General features: G+C 48.3%; 1 protein-coding gene across 1 annotated transcript in view; it reads right to left on the bottom strand.

Moving 5' to 3' along the window:
- LOC115117877 (glutamate receptor ionotropic, NMDA 2D-like) overlaps positions 1-20,688 on the bottom strand; it is a 228,546-nt gene that overhangs the window by 185,368 nt on the left and 22,490 nt on the right. Inside the window, exons 3-5 of the mRNA XM_065006515.1 lie at positions 15,184-15,450; positions 5,062-5,390; positions 2,050-2,164 (exon numbers count right to left, since the gene is read on the bottom strand). Of these exons, the coding sequence (XP_064862587.1) occupies positions 2,050-2,164; positions 5,062-5,390; positions 15,184-15,450 (711 nt within the window). The remainder of the gene's footprint in view (positions 1-2,049; positions 2,165-5,061; positions 5,391-15,183; positions 15,451-20,688) is intronic.

The following is a 20,688-nucleotide window of genomic DNA, read 5'->3' as shown; positions in this document are numbered from 1 at the left end:
AGATGTACCTATGGAATCCTGTCATGGCTAACACCTCTAATATAGGTTGAGGCTAGATGTACCTATGGAATCCTGTCATGGCTAACACCTCTAATACAGGTTGAGGCTAGATGTACCTATGGAATCCTGTCATGGCTAACACCTCTAATATAGGTTGAGGCTAGATGTACCTATGGAATCCTGTCATGGCTAACACCTCTAATATAGGTTGAGGCTAGATGTACCTATGGAATCCTGTCATGGCTAACACCTCTAATACAGGTTGAGGCTAGATGTAACTATGGAATCCTGTCATGGCTAACACCTCTAATATAGGTTGAGGCTAGATGTACCTATGGAATCCTGTCATGGCTAACACCTCTAATACAGGTTGAGGCTAGATGTGGAACCTATGGAATCCTGTCATGGCTAACACCTCTAATACAGGTTGAGGCTAGATGTAGGTTGAGGCTAGATGTACCTATGGAATCCTGTCATGGCTAACACCTCTAATACAGGTTGAGGCTAGATGTACCTATGGAATCCTGTCATGGCTAACACCTCTAATACAGGTTGAGGCTAGATGTACCTATGGAATCCTGTCATGGCTAACACCTCTAATATAGGTTGAGGCTAGATGTACCTATGGAATCCTGTCATGGCTAACACCTCTAATACAGGTTGAGGCTAGATGTACCTATGGAATCCTGTCATGGTTAACACCTCTAATATAGATGGAGGTGTGCAACACACTCACACTAATTACCTACTGAACATACTTGTTAGCAGGCACTGAGGCAAGCAGCACCAGGCAGACAGACAGACAGACAGACAGACAGACAGACAGACAGACAGACAGACAGACAGACAGACAGACAGACAGACAGACAGACAGACAGACAGACAGACAGACAGACAGACAGACAGACAGACAGACAGTCTCCAGTAGCTGGGATCTGCTGCCATGTAAATGAGAATCAACAACGACCCAATTACCCAACAACCAGACCAGAGCAGCTCCTACTGTAAAGCCTGCGTTTTTAAGTTTTTACCAACCAAAGACCATCATCCAAGCACACTGCAGCATACCAGGACACAAACAGATATAAAGGGAAACTGACTGACAACTAGTGTATGGAGATTGTACAGTGCTTATGGAGAAATCGGATGTCATTGTTTGAGAATAAATGGAGAAGCTCAGACAAAGGAAGCAGTGAAAACTGAAACTAGAAGAAAATAACAACCATGGATAACGTGTTTGTGTGTGTGTGTGTGTGCGTATGCGCGTGCGTGTTGGCTATATTGAACGTCAGCGAGGAGATGCTAAAACTCAAAGAGACAAGAGTAAGTCAACACACGCAGCAGGGAGAAAGAAAGAGGCCAAACGATCAGCGGTCAGTCTCGTCCCCACCTCAGGCACGGATAACCACAGTGAACTTTACATGAACACAAACCTCTGTGACCTGCCCTTGCTTGCTGTTAAGTTTATATTGTGCTTGTTGACAAGGTTTGGCCAGTTCAAGACACTCTAAATGATTTTCTGTTGTACTAATCAACTGGACATCGAAACAACAGGAAATTGAAAAGATAATGTCTGCAAATCTGCAACCAAATGGCCCTAAATGGAGCCATGCCTGTCACTGCACAACAACAAGAAGTGATGCCTGTCACAGTCACAACAACAGGAAGTGATGCCTGTCACTGCACAACAACAGGACGTGATGCCTGTCACTGCACAACAACAGGAAGTGATGCCTGTCACTGCACAACAACAGGAAGTGATGCCTATCACAGTCACAACAACAGGAAGTGATGCCTATCACAGTCACAACAACAGGAAGTGATGCCTATCACTGCACAACAACAGGAAGTGATGCCTGTCACTGCACAACAACAGGAAGTGATGCCTATCACAGTCACAACAACAGGAAGTGATGCCTGTCACTGCACAACAACAGGACGTGATGCCTGTCACTGCACAACAACAGGAAGTGATGCCTGTCACTGCACAACAACAGGAAGTGATGCCTATCACAGTCACAACAACAGGAAGTGATGTAAGGTCCTTACATCCTCCCAGCCTTTGCCAGGTGTATAGGAGATGACTTCTAGGACGGGGTTGGCCAGGTAACCGTCACTGTCGAAAGAGTAGTCTCTGCCACCCAACGTGATGTTGCTGAAATACCTGACATTGGGAGACAGGGGGTGGGGTGAGGGGGAGGGAGAGAGAGAGAGAGTGAGAAAGACAGTCAGACGGTGCAGTGAGTGAGACTTCTGGGCCACAGATGAACTGCCCCCTCAGATTTCTCATCTTAAAAAAAATATGAAAATTAAAAATGTTTGTTTTTTCTCTGTAATTCTACTAGCCACCTAGACATTTTATGAAGTTGGCTTTAGCCCAGATTGGTTCCCTATCTCATAACTAGCTCCCAATAAGCCATTTCAGGCTGTTCATCAAGTTAAGCTAGTTTACCTAACTATCTTGGCTGGCACGCCTGCTGGCAAGGTTGATAGACTTTAGAAAAGCAAGCAATTACTAAATGTACTGAATAACCCTCACATTCCTTTCAATTTAAGCAAAGATGCATAGAAGCATACTTAGTTTCTTAAAGAAAACACCATTCAGGAGGATACAGACAGCTCAAGAGGTATGCTTAGATACTGTATGCATAAATATATACAGTTGAAGTCGGAAGTTTACATACTCCTTGTAAGCCAAATACATTTAAACTCAGTTTTTCACAATTCCTGACATTTAATCCTAGTAAAAATTCCCTGTCATAGGTCAGTTATGATCACCACTTTATTTTAAGAATGTGAAATGACAGAATAATAGTAGAGAGAATTATTTATTTCAGCTTTTATTTCTTCCATCACATTCCCAGTGGGTCAGAAGTTTACATACACTCAATTAGTATTTGACAGCATTGTCTTTAAATTGTTTAACTAGGGTCAAATGTTTCAGGTAGCCTTCCACAAGCTTTCCACAATAAGTTGGGTGAATTTTGGCCCATTCCTCCTGACAGAGCTGGTGTAACTGAGTCAGGTTTGTAGGCCTCCTTGCTCACACACGCTTTTTCAGTTCTGCCGACACATTTTCTGTAGGATTGAGGTCAGGGCTTTGTGATGGCCACTCCAATACCTTGACTTTGTTGTCCTTAAACCATTTTGCCACAACCTTAGAAGTATGCTTGGGGTCATTGTCCATTTGGAAGACCCATTTGCAACCAAGCTAAATAATAACACATAACACATCATTTCCTTCCTCATGAAGCCATCTATTTTATTAAGTGCACCAGCCCCTCCTGCAGCAAAGCACCCCCACAACATGATGCTGCCACCCCCGTGCTTCAAAGTTGGGATGGTGTTCTTCGGCTTGCAAGCGCCCTCCTTTTTCCTCCAAACATAACGATGGTCAATATGGCCAAACTGTTCTATTTTTGTTTCATCAGACCAGAGGACATTTCTCCAGTACGATCTTTGTCCCCATGTGCAGTTGCAAGCCGTAGTCTGGCTTTTGAGCAGCGGCTTCTTCCTTGCTGAATGGCCTTTCAGGTTATGTCGATATAGGACTTGTTTTACTGTGGGTTTAGATAATTTTGTACCTGTTTCCTCCAGCATCTTCACAAGGTCCTTTGCTGTTGTTCTGGGATTGATTTGCACTTTTCGCACCACAGTACGTTCATCTCTAGGAGACAGAACACGTCTCCTTCCTGAGCGTTTTGATGGCTGCGTGGTCCCATGGTGTTTAAACTTGTGTACTATTGTTTGTACAAATGAACGTGGCACCTTCAGGCATTTGGAAATTTGTCCCAAGGATGAACCAGACTTGTGGAGGTCTACAATTTATTTTTTGAGGTCTTGGCAGATTTCTTTGGATTTTCTCATGATGTCAAGCAAAGAGGCACTGAATTTGAAGGTAGGCCTTGAAATACATCTACAGGTACACCTCCAATTGACTCAAATGATGTCAATTAGCCTATCAGAACGTCTAAAGCCATGGAATTTGGAATTTTCCAAGCTGTTTAAAGGCACAGTCAACTTAGTGTATGTAAACTTCTGATCCACTGGAATTGTGATACAGTAAATTATAAGTGAAATAATCTGTCTGTAAACAATTGTTGGAAACATTACTTTTGTCATGCACAAAGTAGATGTCCTATCCGACTTGCAAAAACTATTGTTTGTTAACCAGAAATTTGTGGAGTGGTTGAAAAATGAGTTTTAATAACTCCAAGTGTATGTAAACTTCTGACTTCAACTGTATATATATATATACATATATTACATATAATTAAGCATAATGATTATGGCTTTGGATTGCAGGAAAAAGCTTTTTCAGTTATTTGAAAAATTCTAAATTCTCCAACTTCAGGACGAGGGGCCTAGCCCCCCTCCGGACCACCCCCCAGCCATCTTTTAGTAATTTGTTCCCCCTCTAATTTTTGGGGTACATGACACCCCTGCTGGGCCATGTAAAGGTCTGCAGATATTAAGCAAATATTACTGCCAGACCACAATTTGTCAGACATTACCAAACATCAAAGTGGTCAATGTGGATCTTTGAAGTGACACACCTGTATCCCCGGGGCCTTGCGTAATTTCAACTTATTTTGTTAATAAGACAAGACAGTTTTTATGACCGTTGCGTCATCATGTCATCCCAGTGTATTTAGCTCATATGACAATAGATGATCAGAGAGAATCCTAGTAGGATGCAGTTCCAGCCAGTGAACAGCAGGCAGCAGTACGTAAGGTGCTATCTGTCATCGGTTGCTTTTCCTGTTCTTTATCTTCTCCATTTGGCTGTATCTTCTATTTGCATACCTAATCCCCTTTTTAAAAAATAGTGATTTACAGGAGCAATTAGGTTAAAGTGCCATTTTCGAGGGCACAGATTTTTCACCTAGTTGGCTTGGGGATTTGATCCTGCAAGCTTTTGGTTATTGGCCCAATGCTCTTAACCACTAGGCTACATACTGCCCTATGCAGGGCTTGTCCTCTTCACCCTCACCCCAACCACCTCCCATGCTCCCCCTTTTCCTCTCTCCATCCATCCATCCATCCCTCCTCCCCCCTCACCTCATCCTCCCCCGCACCCTGTGTGTTTGATTGGCTTCCGTCATGCAGTTGGTGACAAAGTTTGGCCCTCCAGAGGCCCCATAGTCGCGGCGCAGTGCCACCGCCCCGTGGGTCAGTATGGACACGCCCCGGGCGATCCTCATGCGGGGCTTGTCCTTCCAGCCCTGCGGACGCACGGCGAACAGGGCCCTGGGGAGACCGTCCATGCCAAGGCCGGACAGGGCTGGCCCCACAGCGAACCACATGTGAGAGGGTCCAGCCTGACCCGCGGCCCAAGCTGCTTTAAACACCAGCTCGGCCTCCTCCTGGGAACAGTAGAGCAGACGTACCTGGTGGAGGGGAATACAGGGGAGGAGGAGAGGGGAGATACATGGGTACATAGTGAGATAAGGGGAGACAGGGAGAGAGAGAGGGAGAGGGGCAGAACAGCAGACGTACCTGGTGGAGGGGAATACAGGAGAGGAGGAGAGAGGAGATACATGGGTACATAGTGAGATAAGGGGAGACAGGGAGAGAGAGAGGGAGAGGGGCAGAACAGCAGACGTACCTGGTGGAGGGGAATACAGGAGAGGAGGAGAGAGGAGATACATGGGTACATAGTGAGATAAGGGGAGACAGGGAGAGAGAGAGGGAGAGGGGCAGAACAGCAGACTACCTGGTGGAGTAGAATACAGGGGAGGAGGAGAGGGGAGATACATGGGTACATAGTGAGATAAGGGGAGACAGGGAGGGAGAGAGACAGAAGGCTGGAGAGAGAGAGGGAGAGGGGCAGAACAGCAGTCTACCTGGTGGAGTAGAATACAGGGGAGGAGGAGATACATGGGTACATAGTGAGATAAGGGGAGACAGGGAGGGAGAGAGACAGAAGGCTGGAGAGAGAGAGGGAGAGGGGCAGAACAGCAGTCTACCTGGTGGAGTAGAATACAGGGGAGGAGGAGAGGGGAGATACATGGGTACATAGTGAGATAAGGGGAGACAGGGAGAGAGAGAGACAGAAGGCTGGAGAGAGAGAGGGAGAGGGGCAGAACAGCAGACTACCTGGAGGAGTAGAATAAGGGGGAGGAGGGGAAGACAGACATATACAATAGTGATATACGTAAAGGCCAAGGGTCAAGGGAGACACAGAGGAGGAAGGGGAGGGAGAGATGGAGAGACAGAGGTTGCTAGAGGAGGGGAAGAGGAGAGGAGAGATACAGGTTATGTGGTGAGATTAGGGCCATGGGATATGGAGGGAGGCAGAGAGAGAGAGAGAGAGAGAGAGAGAGAGAGAGAGAGAGAGGGGGAAGGGGCAACAAGACTCTTATAGATGAAAGACAAAGCTATACTAACTAGTGAGGTGAGGGTTAGAGGATAGAAGAGGGGAGAAGACAGGAGGGGTAAGGAGGATGGGGAGAAGATAGAGGGAGTAAGGAGGAGGTGGAGAAGACAGGAGAAGACGGGGGATAAGGAGGATGGGGTAGACAGGAGGGGTAAGGAGGAGGGGGAGAAGACAGGAGGGGTAAGGAGGAGGGGGAGAAGACAGAGGGAGTAAGGAGGAGGGGAGAAGACAGGAGGAGTAAGGAGGAGGGGGAGAAGACAGGAGAAGACAGGGGGGTAAGGAGGATGGGGAAGACGTGAGGAGTAAGGAGGATGGGGAGAAGACAGGAGGAGTAAGGAGGAGGGGGAGAAGACAGGAGGAGGAAGGAGGAAGGGGGAAGACAGGAGGAGTAAGGGGAGGGGGAGAAGACAGGAGGAGTAAGGAGGAGGGGGAGAAGACAGGAGGAGTAAGGAGGAGGGGGAGAAGACAGGAGAAGACAGGAGGGGTAAGGAGGATGGGGAGAAGACAGGAGGAGTAAGGAGGAGGGGAGAAGACAGGAGGAGTAAGGGGGAGACAGGAGGATTAAGGAGGAGGGGAAAAAGACAGGAGGAGTAAGGGAGGGGAGAAGACAGGAGGAGTAAGGGGGGAGGGGGAGAAGACAGGAGGAGTAAGGGGAGGGGGAGAAGACAGGAGGAGTAAGGAGGAGGGGGAGAAGACAGGAGGAGTAAGGAGAAGGGGGAGAAGACAGGAGGGGTAAGGAGGAGGGGGAGAAGACAGGAGGAGTAAGGAGGAGGGGAGAAGACAGGAGGAGTAAGGGGGAGGGGGAGAAGACAGGAGGAGTAAGGAGGAGGGGGAGAAGACAGGAGGAGTAAGAAGGAGGGGAGAAGACAGGAGGAGTAAGGGGGAGGGAAAGAAGACAGGAGAAGACAGGAGGGGTAAGGAGGATGGGGAGAAGACAGGAGAAGACAGGAGGAGGGGAGAGAAGTAAGAGCTGATGTTACTGCTGTGTTTATGAGCATACTAATGACAGACAGTGGAGGATGACACATATGTGTTAATGAGTTTGAGCATGACGAAGGAGGGAGACAATATGACAGTGGGGGGTAGAGCGAGAGACAGAGGGATGGGGAGAATGAGAGAAGGGAGGGGGTCTAAAAGAGCAAACACACCTGAGGGAAAATGGGAGAGGTTAAACGCTGACATATGTAATTAAAAGCAGCAGAGTCTTGGGAGATAGGGGAGGAGGGGGAGAGAGGGGGAGAGAGGGAGAGAGAGAGAATGGAGCACAGTATTGAGAAGGGAAGTATCAAGCAGATTAGTCACTCGTGGGAGAAAAGGGGGAGGAGAGAGGGAAGTGATGAGGGATGGGGGATGGGGGAGAAGAGAAAAAAGAGAGGCAGACATATTTTGGTAAAATCAGGCCCTGGGGAGATAAGATATATAGTAACAGCAGGAGTGTAGGGAGAGAGAGAAGGAGAGAAAGAGAGAGCAAAAGGGAGGGAGGGATGGAGAGAGAGAGAAGGAGAGAAAGAGAGAGCGAAAGGGAGGGATGGATGGAGAGAGAGAGAAGGAGAGAAAGAGAGAGCGAAAGGGAGGGATGGATGGAGAGAGAGAGGAGAGAAAGAGAGAGCGAAAGGGAGGGATGGATGGAGAGAGAAGGAGAGAAAGAGGGAGCGATAGGGAGGGATGGATGGAGAGAGAGAGGAGAGAAAGAGAGAGTGATAGGGAGGGATGGATGGAGAGAGAGAGAAGGAGAGAAAGAGAGAGATAGGGAGGGATGGATGGAGAGAGAGAGAATGAGAGAAAGACAGAGCGAAAGGGAGGGATGGATGGAGAGAGAGAGAAGGAGAGAAAGAGAGAGATAGGGAGGGATGGATGGAGAGAGAGAGAAGGAGAGAAAGAGAGAGAAAGGGAGGGATGGATGGAGAGAGAGAGAAGGAGAGAAAGAGAGAGATAGGGAGGGATGGATGGAGAGAGAGAGAAGGAGAGAAAGAGAGAGTGATAGGGAGGGATGGATGGAGGGAGAGAAAGAGAGAAAGAGATAGGGAGGGATGGATGGAGAGAGAGAGAAGGAGAAAAGAGAGAGATAGGGAGGGATGGATGGAGAGAGAGAGAAGAGAGAAAGAGAGAGAAAGGGAGGGATGGATGGAGGGAGAGAAAGAGAGAGATAGGGAGGGATGGATGGAGAGAGAGAGAAGGAGAGAAAGAGAGAGAAGGGAGAGATGGATGGAGAGAGAGAGAAGGAGAGAAAGAGAGAGATAGGGAGGGATGGATGGAGAGAGAGAGAAGGAGAGAAAAGGGAGAGAAGGGAGGGATGGATGGAGAGAGAGAAGGAGAGAAAGAGAGAGATAGGGAGGGATGGATGGAGAGAGAGAGAAGGAGAGAAAAGAGAGCGAAAGGGAGGGATGGATGGAGAGAGAGAGAAGGAGAGAAAGAGAGCGAAAGGGAGGGATGGATGGAGAGAGAGAGGAGAGAAAGAGAGAGAGAGGAGGGATGGATGGATGGAGAGAGAGAAGGAGAGAAAGAGAGAGCGAAAGGGAGGGATGGATGGAGAGAGAGAAAGAAGGAGAGAGGGGATGGAGAGAGAGATAGGGAGGGATGGATGGAGAGAGAGAGGAGAGAAAGAGAGAGATAGGGAGGGATGGATGGAGAGAGAGAGAGAAAGAGAAAAGGAGAGAAAGAGAGAGAAAGGGAGGGATGGATGGAGAGAGAGAGAAGGAGAGAAAGAGAGAGATAGGGAGGGATGGATGGAGAGAGAGAGAAGGAGAGAAGAGAGAGAGATGGGAGGGATGGATGGAGAGAGAGAGAAGGGAGATGGAGAAGAGAGGAGAGAGAGAAGCGATAGGGAGGGATGGATGGAGAGAGAGAGAAGGAGAGAAAGAGAGAGATAGGGAGGGATGGATGGAGAGAGAGAGAAGGAGAGAAAGAGAGAGATAGGGAGGGATGGATGGAGAGAGAGAGAGAGCAAAAGGGAGGGATGGATGGAGAGAGAGAGAAGGAGAGGAAGAGAGAGATAGGGAGGGATGGATGGAGAGAGAGAGAAGGAGAGAAAGAGAGAGCGAAAGGGAGGGATGGATGGAGCGAGAGAGAGGAGAGAAAGAGAGAGATAGTGAGGGATGGATGGAGAGAGAGAGAAGGAGAGAAAGAGAGAGTGATAGGGAGGGATGGATGGAGAGAGAGAAAGAGAGAAAGAGAGAGATAGGGAGGGATGGATGGAGAGAGAGAGAAGGAGAGAAAGAGAGAGCGAAAGGGAGGGATGGATGGAGAGAGAGAGAAGGAGAGAAAGAGAGAGATAGGGAGGGATGGATGGAGAGAGAGAGAAGGAGAGAAAGAGAGAGCGAAAGGGAGGGATGGATGGAGAGAGAGAGAAGGAGAGAAAGAGAGAGATAGGGAGGGATGGATGGAGAGAGAGAGAAGGAGAGAAAGAGAGAGTGATAGGGAGGGATGGATGGAGAGAGAGAGAAAGAGAGAAAGAGAGAGCGATAGGGAGGGATGGATGGAGAGAGAGAGAAGGAGAGAACGAGAGAGATAGGGAGGGATGGATGGAGAGAGAGAGAAGGAGAGAAAGAGAGAGCGAAAGGGAGGGATGGATGGAGGGAGAGAAAGAGAGAGATAGGGAGGGATGGATGGAGAGAGAGAGAAGGAGAGAAAGAGAGAGCGAAAGGGAGAGATGGATGGAGAGAGAGAGGAGGAGAGAAAGAGAGAGATAGGGAGGGATGGATGGAGAGAGAGAAGGAGAGAAAAGAGAGATGGAGGGATGGATGGAGAGGGATGGATGAAAGAGAGAGCAAAGGGAGGGATGGATGGAGAGAAGAGAAGAGAGAAAGAGAGAGATAGGGAGGGATGGATGGAGAGAGAGAAGGAGAGAAAGAGAGAGATAGGGAGGGGATGGATGGAGAGAGAGAGAAGGAGAGAAAGAGAGAGCAAATGGGAGGGATGGATGGAGAGAGAGAAGGAGAGAAAGAGAGAGATAGGGAGGGATGGATGGAGAGAGAGAGGAGAGAAAGAGAGAGCGATAGGGAGGGATGGATGGAGAGAGAGAGAAGGAGAGAAAGAGAGAGATAGGGAGGGATGGATGGAGAGAGAGAAGGAGAGAAAAAGAGAGATAGGGAGGGATGGATGGAGAGAGAGAGAGAGGGAGGGATGGATGGAGAGAGAGAGAAGGAGAGAGAGAGAGATAGGGAGGGATGGATGGAGAGAGAGAGAAGGAGAGAAAGAGAGAGCGAAAGGGAGGGATGGATGGAGAGAGAGAGGAGAGAAAGAGAGAGATAGTGAGGGATGGATGGAGAGAGAGAGAAGGAGAGAAAGAGAGAGTGGGGAGGGATGGATGGAGAGAGAGAAAGAGAGAAAGAGAGAGATAGGGAGGGATGGATGGGAGAGAGAGAAGGAGAGAAAGAGAGAGCGAAAGGGAGGGATGGATGGAGAGAGAGAGAAGGGAGAAAGAGAGAGATAGGGAGGGATGGATGGAGAGAGAGAGAAGGAGAGAAAGAGAGAGGAAAGGGAGGGATGGATGGAGAGAGAGAGAGAAGGAGAGAAGAGGAGATAGGGAGGGATGGATGGAGAGAGAGAGAAGGAGAGAAAGAGAGGGGATGGATGGATAGGGAGGGATGGATGGAGAGAGAGAGAAAGAGAGAAAGAGAGAGCGATAGGGAGGATGGATGGAGAGAGAGAGAAGGAGAGAAGAGAGAGATAGGGAGGGATGGATGGAGAGAGAGAGAAGGAGAGAAAGAGAGAGCGGAGGGAGGGATGGATGGAGGGAGAGAAAGAGAGAGAGATAGGGAGGGATGGATGGAGAGAGAGAGAAGAGAGAAAGAGAGAGCGAAAGGGAGAGATGGATGGAGAGAGAGAGGAGAGAAAGAGAGAGCGAAAGGGAGGGATGGATGGAGAGAGAGAGAAGGAGAGAAAGAGAGAGATAGGGAGGGATGGATGGAGAGAGAGAGAAGGAGAGAAAGAGAGAGCGAAAGGGAGGGATGGATGGAGGGAGAGAAAGAGAGAGATAGGGAGGGATGGATGGAGAGAGAGAGAAGGAGAGAAAGAGAGAGTGAAAGGGAGAGATGGATGGAGAGAGAGAGAAGGAGAGAAAGAGAGAGATAGGGAGGGATGGATGGAGAGAGAGAGAAGGAGAGAACGAGAGAGATAGGGAGGGATGGATGGAGAGAGAGAGAAGGAGAGAAAGAGAGAGATAGGGAGGGATGGATGGAGAGAGAGAGAAGGAGAGAAAGAGAGAGATAGGGAGGGATGGATGGAGAGAGAGAGAAGGAGAGAAAGAGAGAGCGATAGGGAGGGATGGATGGAGAGAGAGAGAAGGAGAGAAAGGGAGAGATAGGGAGGGATGGATGGAGAGAGAGAGGGAGGATGAGAGCACAGTAGATCACTCCAACAATGCCACAATTGCTGAGGAAGGGAGAAACAGGGTGGAGAAGGTTTTAAGGGGGTGAGATAGGGGAAACACGGTTAAGTGAAATGCTGACAGATACTGGGAGAGAAAGGGGAGAGGGGGACTAGCAGAATGGGAGAAAGGGGAGGGGATTTAGTATAGGGTAGAATAGATAAGGACAGAGGAAGGAAAAAGAGTTATAGAGAGAGGCAGGGAGGAAGGGAGTGGAGAAGACAGAGAGAATTGAGAATTTTGAGAAATGTGCCTTCATTTAATTTTGAACTGTAATGGCTTGGCAAAACAATCCAGCCCGGATGCCAATAAACCTCCAGTGAATTGGAGAGAGAGAGAGGGGAGAGAGAGAGAGAGAGAGAGAGAGAGAGAGAGAGAGAGAGAGAGAGAGAGAGAGGGGGAGAGAGAGAGGAGAGAGAGAGAGAGAGAGAGAGAGAGAGAGAGAGAGAGAGAGAGAGAGAGAGGAGAGAGAGAGAGAGAGAGAGAGAGAGAGAGAGAGAGAGAGAGAGAGAGAGAGAGAGAGGAGAGAGAGAGAGAGAGATAGAGGCGAGAGAGAGAGACAGAGAGGGGCGAGAGAGAGAGAGAGGGAGAGAGGAGAGAGAGAGAGAGAGGAGAGAGAGAGAGAGAGAGCGAAATGGATATAAAGACAAATAATCAGAGGCAGAAGCAGAAAGAGAGGGGGAGAAAGACAGAGCTATTTAAGTGGAAATGGACCCTGTGCACCTGCGTTAGCCCCACACACTGTTGAATACACATTGAGAGAAGAGCAGGAAAAAAGAGAGACAGAAGCAGATAGAGTCTTTAATGCAAACACACACTGTCACTGAGCAGACAGACACAAGCACTGATTATCACTGGGAGAGCGAGAAAGAGAGGGGAAAGACAGCGAGAAAAGGAGAGAGAGTGGGTGAAGAGAGAGGGGAAGGCAGAGGGATGAGAGAGAGCAATATGGGAGGGGAGAGAGAGAAGCAGAGAAACAAGGAAGGTTAGGGTTAATGCACTGCGCATAGGCAGCCCGCTGCGGGCACTATGTTATATTAACAGTGACACCAGCCGAGAGGAGCCTAAGGAATCCAATACACACACACGCACACACACACACGCATACAGGGAGACAGAGCTGCAGTGGCCATGCTGAGACATTTGAGACATTGAGACCCAGACTGAACCAACCCAACAGAGAGCAGTGTAGTGTTCAGTATGTCTACAGGCAAAGAGACATGCTGCGGAGAGAGGGAGAATGAAGGAGAGAGGGAGAATGAAGGAGAGAGGGAGAATGAAGGAGGGGGGGAGGAAGGAATTCAGTTTGAGAGACTGTTTTGAAAAGAAAGGAAAATAGAATGAAGGAGCAAAGGGAGAGAGAAAGAACGGGCACACACTAGTCATGAAGGGAGGGAGTGATGAGAAGAACAGAGGGATAGAGGAGAGAGAGGAGAGAGAGGAGAGAGAGGAGAGAGAGGAGAGAGGACAGAGGGAGAGAGGAGAGAGGACAGAGGGATATAGGAGGAGGAGAGAGAGGACAGAGGATAGAGGAGAGAGAGGAGAGAGGACAGAGGGATAGAGGAGAGAGAGGAGAGAGGACAGAGGGATAGAGGGAGAGGAGGAGAGAGGACAGAGGGATAGAGGAGAGAGAGGAGAGAGGACAGAGGGATAGAGGAGAGAGAGGAGAGAGGACAGAGGGAGAGAGGAGAGAGGACAGATGATAGAGGAGAGAGAGGAGAGAGGACAGAGGGATAGAGGAGAGAGAGAGGAGAGAGAGGTCAGAGGGAGAGAGAAAGAAAGGGCACACACTAGTCATGAAGGGAGGGAGTGATGAGAAGAACAGAGGGATAGAGGAGAGAGAGGAGAGAGAGGAGAGAGGACAGAGGGAGAGAGGAGAGAGGACAGAGGGATATAGGAGAGCGAGGAGAGAGAGGACAGAGGATAGAGGAGAGAGAGGAGAGAGGACAGAGGGATAGAGGAGAGAGAGGAGAGAGGACAGAGGGATAGAGGAGAGAGAGGAGAGAGGACAGAGGGATAGAGGAGAGAGAGGAGAGAGGACAGAGGGATAGAGGCGAGAGAGAAGAGAGGAGAGAGGACAGAGGGATAGAGGAGAGAGAGGACATAGGGATAGAGGAGAGAGAGGAGAGAGGACAGAGGGAGAGAGGAGAGAGGACAGATGATAGAGGAGAGAGAGGAGAGAGGACAGAGGGATAGAGGAGAGAGAGAGGAGAGAGAGGTCAGAGGGAGAGAGAAAGAAAGGGCACACACTAGTCATGAAGGGAGGGAGTGATGAGAAGAACAGAGGGATAGAGGAGAGAGAGGAGAGAGAGGAGAGAGAGGAGAGAGGACAGAGGGAGAGAGGAGAGAGGACAGAGGGATATAGGAGAGCGAGGAGAGAGAGGACAGAGGATAGAGGAGAGAGAGGAGAGAGGACAGAGGGATAGAGGAGAGAGAGGAGAGAGGACAGAGGGATAGAGGAGAGAGGACAGAGGGATAGAGGCGAGAGAGGAGAGAGGACAGAGGACAGAGGGATAGAGGAGAGAGAGGACATAGGGATAGAGGAGAGAGAGGAGAGAGGACAGAGGGAGAGAGGAGAGAGGACAGATGATAGAGGAGAGAGAGGAGAGAGGACAGAGGGATAGAGGAGAGAGAGAGGAGAGAGAGGACAGAGGGAGAGAGAAAGAAAGGGCACACACTAGTCATGAAGGGAGGGAGTAATGAGAAGAACAGAGGGATAGAGGAGAGAGAGGAGAGAGAGAGGAGAGAGAGGAGAGAGGAGAGAGAGGAGAGAGAGGGCAGAGGGAGAGAGAAAGAAAGGGCACACACTAGTCATGAAGGGATGGAGTGATGAGAAGAACAGAGGGATAGAGGAGAGAGAGGAGAGAGAGAGGAGAGAGAGGACAGAGAGGACAGAGAGGACAGAGGGAGAGAGAAAGAAAGGGCACGCACTAGTCATGAAGGGAGGGAGTGATGAGAAGAACAGAGGGAGAGAGGAGAGAGAGAGAGGAGAGAGAGGAGAGAGGAGAGAGAGGACAGAGGGAGAGAGAAAGAAAGGGCACACACTAGTCATGAAGGGATGGAGTGATGAGAAGAACAGAGGGATAGAGGAGAGAGAGAGAGAGAGGAGAGAGAGGACAGAGGGAGAGAGAAAGAAAGGGCACGCACTAGTCATGAAGGGAGGGAGTGATGAGAAGAACAGAGGGATAGAGGAGAGAGAGGAGAAAGAGGACAGAGGGAGAGAGAAAGAAAGGGCACACACTAGTCATGAAGGGAGGGAGTGATGAGAAGAACAGAGGGATAGAGGAGAGAGAGGAGAGAGAGCCACAGGGACAGAGGGAGAGAGGAAGAAGGAGGAGGAACCCAGCCAACCCAGCCAGCCACATGGAGTCTCATGGCCACTCAGTAACACTTCCTCCCCCTTTCTCCCCTCCCCCCCCTCCTCCCCCTGTCTCACCTGCGCCTCGTTCTCCTTGAGCAGCCTGCGCGTGCGCGCCCCTCCCGGGTCGTCCGTCACGTTCAGCATGACCACGCTCTTCTTCTCCCAGCCGATGAACGAGCCGTCTGTCAGGCCGTCCACCACCGACAGGAAGTCCTGGTAGCCATGGTGACGGGTGGACACCACTGAGAAGGTGGTCCAGTCGTACTCCTCTAGTATTTTGAAGATGACCTCCAGCTGGAGGCTGGTGGAGGAGCTGAACTGGAGGAAGATGGAGCCTGACTCCTGCAGTAGGGGAGCACACCTTAAAGTTCTATAGACACAGGCAAGCACACGGGACAGAACGCTGCCAAACAGGAAGCACAACATCAGCTTTCCTCTAGGAGGTCACGTTCAGTAGAGCACCTTCTCCACTTTAAAACAGTTCAACATGTTGCTGTTGGTTTTTTATCACTGAACGGAACCCCTGTAACACCTCCGTTTCACAGCGTTTTCTCCCGTTTTACACCTTCTGAACACAACCCAGCATTGAGGATGAAGGGCTTTTCTGGGGTTCTGATTTGGTTAGGATTATGGTCAGGATTTGGGTTGGGTAAACTGATCCTACAGTGTAGATATGTGTCTATGGGTAAACTCTGCCCAGAGCCAGAATGCAGCCCAAAGGTGTTTAGAATAAGCCTCACTGGTAAATTGAATAGCAAATATGTTAGCATGCCATATTATCGCAATCCTTAACCCATTCATTGTAAACATTCATCAATCCAGATCTAGCAGGATATGATGTCTTTTAAGGTAAGGATTTAGAGACAGTCAGCTGATCCTAGATCTACACTGCCTTCTGAAATATTCAACCCGTGTTTTGTTTCATTACATAAATAAATAAAAATTGTGCCTCATCAATCTCCACACAGACCATCTCTACAAAGAACTACAACTCCCATGACGATCCTGTGTCTGTTCAGGGTGAAGAGGCATACTGGGGGTTGAAGTTTTCATGGGACGGCTGCAGTGGTAGAGTAAAAGCAGGCTAAAACGCAGAAGATGATTGTGGAGTGAAGTCTCCAATGACTGCTGGATCTAGTCTTTTCCACAGATTTGGATTACATTTAGATGGGAGTGTGTGTGTGTGTGGGGGGTCTTCAAAGGAAGAGCATCAAAGAGGTTTGAATACATTCCTCAGGAGTTAAACAGTTATTTGTAAAAACAAATGTATTGGTGTTGTTTTTTCTAGCTACTAGGCAGGATGCATGTCTGAAACGTTTTAATTTACACACATATACTGTAAATAACGCAACCCACCTCTCTCTCTCTCTCTCTCTCTCTCTCTCAAGTGCTTTATTGGCATGGGAAACATATGTTTACATTGCCAAATCAAGTGAAATAGATAATAAACTAAAGTGTAATAAACAATATAAAATGATCAGTAAACATAACACTCACAAATGTTTCAGGGGAATAATGACATTTCATATGCCATATTGTGGCTATATACAGTGTTATAACGATGTGCAAACGATGTCCTACAAAAGGGAAAAATAATTAAACATAAATATGGGTTGTACTGTATGTTCTCTTTTCTCTCTCTCTCTCTCTCTCTCTCTCTCTCTCTCTCTCTCTCTCCCATCCACATACACACACACACACACACACACACACACACACACAAACAGAGAGAGAGTTGTGACACATCCGAGGGACAGCTGTAGTAGCAGCCCAGTTACAGGTCAAATACAGCAGTGTCTCAGGATGTCTGACTCAGCTTCTTATAGCACACTCTCCCCAACACCAACCCCTATACCCCAATCCCTATAACCTGAGCCCTATACCCCAACCCCTATACCCCCCTATAACCTGACCCCTATACCCCAACCCCTATACCCCAACTCCTATACCCCAACCACTATACCCCAACCCCTATACCCCAACCACTATACCCCAACCCCTATAACCCAACACCAACGCAATTACCCTAACCCCTACACCCCAACACCAACCCTATACCCCAACCCCTATACCCCAACACCAACCCAATTACCCCAACACCAACCCTATACCCCAACCCCTATACCCCAACACCAACCCTATACCCCAACCACAATATCCAAACACCAACACTATACCCCAAATCCAACCCAAAACCAACATCAACCCTCTACCCCAACACCAACCCTATACCCCAACACCAACCCTATACCCCAACACCACCCCTATACCCCGGCCCAATACCCCAACACCAACCCTATACCCCAACACCAACCCTATACCCCAAAACCAACCCAACCCCTATACCTAACACCAACGCTATATCCCAACACTATTCCTCAACCTAACCCAACCCCTATACCCCAACACCAACCCTATACCCCAAATCCAACACCAACCCTATACCCCAACCCTATACCCCAACACCAACCCTATACTCCAACCCTATACCCCAAATCCAACCCAACACCAACCCTATACGCCAACACCAACCCAATACCCCAACACCAACCCTATACCCCAACACCAACCCTATACACCAAAACCAACCCTATACCCCAAAACCAACCCAAACCCTATACCTAACACCAACGCTATATCCCAACACTATACCTCAACCTAACCCAACCCCTATACCGCAACCCTATACCCCAACACCAACCCTATATCCCAACACCAACCCTATACCCCCACACCAACCTTATACCCCAACCACTATACCTCAACCTAACCCAACCCCTATACCCCAACCCTATACCCCAACACCAACCCATATACCCCAACACCAACCCTATATCCCAACACCAACCCTATATCCCAACACCAACCCCATACCCCAACACCAACCCCTATACCTCAAAACCAACCCTATACCCCAACACCAACACCAACCCTATACCCCAACCCAACCCTGTACTCCAACCCAACCCTATACCCCAACACAAACCCAACACCATCACCAACCCTATACACCAACACCAACCCAACCACTATACCCCAACACCAACTCCATACCCCAACCCAACCCCTATATCCCAACACCAACATTATACCTCAATCTAACCCCAACCCCTATACAAAACACAACCCCTATACCCAGAACCAACCCAAACCCTATACCCCAACACAATCACCAACCCTATACCTCAACCTAACCCCAACCCAACCCCTATATCCCTACCCAACTCTTGGAAAAAGGGTTCCGAAAGGGTTCTTCGGCTGACCCCATAGAATAACCGTTTTTGGTTCCAGGTAGAACTATTTTTGGTTCCAGGTAGAACTCCTTTGGGTTCCCTCTGTAGAAAGAGTTCTACATTAAACTCATAAGTGTTCTACCTGAAACCAAAAGGGTTCTTCAAGGGGTTCTCCAATGGGGACAGCTGAAAACCCCCTATAGGTTCTAGATAGCACCTTTTTTCTGAGAGTGTATACCCCAACCCATCCCCCATACCCATACATAATCCCCATCCCAGCAGCTACCAATCACGATTCTGAGCATTCCGCATCCTCGTATCCATCCCAGGACGATGGTCAATTCTCGGTCACTTCAAGAGATAAATTGAAATACAGTTCTGGAATACTGTTCAAGTACTTCATGAATTGACTGAATTGAAATTGATTATTTAACCTCCCCATCCATCCAGTTCTAACCAGTCTAAATGAGAGATGGAGGGGGGAGAGAGAGATGTAGGGAGGAGAGAGATGGGGGGGAGAGAGATGGAGGGGAGAGAGAGATGGAGGAGAGAAAGAAATGGTGGGGCAAAAAGATAGTGGGAAGAGAGATATGTGGGGAGAGAGAGGTGAGGGAGCGAGAGATGGAGGGGTGAGAGAAATTGAGGGGAGATGGAGGGGAAAGAGAGAGAGAGAACACTGTATATATACATAATATGACATTTGAAATGTCTTTATTGTTTTGAAATTTCTGTATGTGTAATGTTTACTGTTAATTTGTATTGTTTATTTCACTTTTGTATATATATCATGTTTCCCATGCCAATAAAGCCCATTGAATTGAATTGAGAGAGAGAGAGAGAGAGAAAGAGAAAGAGAGAGAGAGAGAGAGATGGGACACGGGTGTAAGGTCTGTGAAGCCTGCTGAGTGAGACCAGGTGGCAGGATCATCCACTTAATCCTACCAGAGATTTCTCTATCTAACCCTGATTCTCTCTCTCTCTCTCCCTCTCTCTCTCTCTATCTCTAACCCTGATTCTCTCTCTCTCTCTCTCTCTCTATCTCTATCTCTAACCCTGTTTCTCTCTCTCTCTCTCTCTCTCTCTCTCTCTCTCTCTCTCTCTCTCTCTCTATCTCTAACCCTGTTTCTCTCTCTCTCTCTCTCTCTCTCTGATTCTCTCTCTCTCTAAACCTGATTCTGATTCTCTCTCTCTCTCTCTCTCTCAACCTGATTCTGATTCTCTCTCTCTCTCTCTCTCTAACCCTGATTCTCTCTCTCCTTCTAACCCTGATTCTCTCTCTCTCTCTCTCTCTCTCTCTCTCTCTCTCTCCTCTCTAACCCTGTTTCTCTCTCTCTCTCTCTCTAAACCTGATTCTGATTCTCTCTCTCTAAAAATGATTCTGATTCTCTCTCTCTCTCTCTAACCATTATTCTCTTTCCCTCTCTAACCCTGTATCTCTCTTCCTAACCCTGTATCTCTCTTTCTAACCCTGAATCTCTCTTCCTAACCCTGAATCTCTCTTCCTAACCCTGAATCTCTCTTCCTAACCCTGTATCTCTCTTCCTAACCCTGAATCTCTCTTCCTAACCCTGTATCTCTCTTCCTACCCCTGTATCTCTCTTTCTAAACCTGAATCTCTCTTTCTAACCCTGTATCACTCTTCCTAAACCTGTATCTCTCTTTCTAACCTTGTATCTCTCTTCCTAACCCTGTATCTCTCTTCCTAACCCCGTATCTCTCTTCCTAACCCCGCATCTCTCTTCCTAACCCTGTATCTCTCTTCCTATCCCTGTATCTCTCTTCCTAACCCTACATCTCTTCCTAACATGTATCTCTCTTCCTAAACCTGTATCTCTCTTCCTAACCCTGAATCTCTCTTCCTAACCCTGAATCTCTTTCTAAACCTGTATCTCTTTCTAACCCTGTATCTCTCTTTCTAACCCTGTAATCTCTCTTCCTAACCCTGTATCTCTCTTTCTAACCCTGAATCTCTCTTCCTAACCCTAAATCTCTTTCTAACCCCGTATCTCTCTTTCTAAACCTGTATCTCTCTTCCTAACCCTGAATCTCTTTCTAAACCTGTATCTCTTTTCCTAACCTGATCGCTCTTCCTAAACCTGTATCTCTCTTCCTAACATGTATCTCTCTTCCTAAACCTGTATCTCTCTTCCTAACCCTGAATCTCTCTTCCTAACCCTGAATCTCTTTCTAAACCTGTATCTCTCTTCCTAACCCCGTATCTCTCTTCCTAAACCTGTATCTCTCTTTCTAACCCTGTATCTCTCTTTCTAACCCCTATCGTATCTCTTCCTAACTCTGCATCTCTCTTCCGTAACCCTGTATCTCTCTTCCTAACCCTGTATCTCTC

The sequence above is a fragment of the Oncorhynchus nerka genome, linkage group LG3, assembly GCF_034236695.1.
Source record: "Oncorhynchus nerka isolate Pitt River linkage group LG3, Oner_Uvic_2.0, whole genome shotgun sequence".
Classification (NCBI taxonomy): domain Eukaryota; kingdom Metazoa; phylum Chordata; class Actinopteri; order Salmoniformes; family Salmonidae; genus Oncorhynchus; species Oncorhynchus nerka.
The sequence above is the reverse complement of the archived record's forward strand: the minus strand, read 5'-3'. Positions and strand labels throughout refer to the sequence as shown.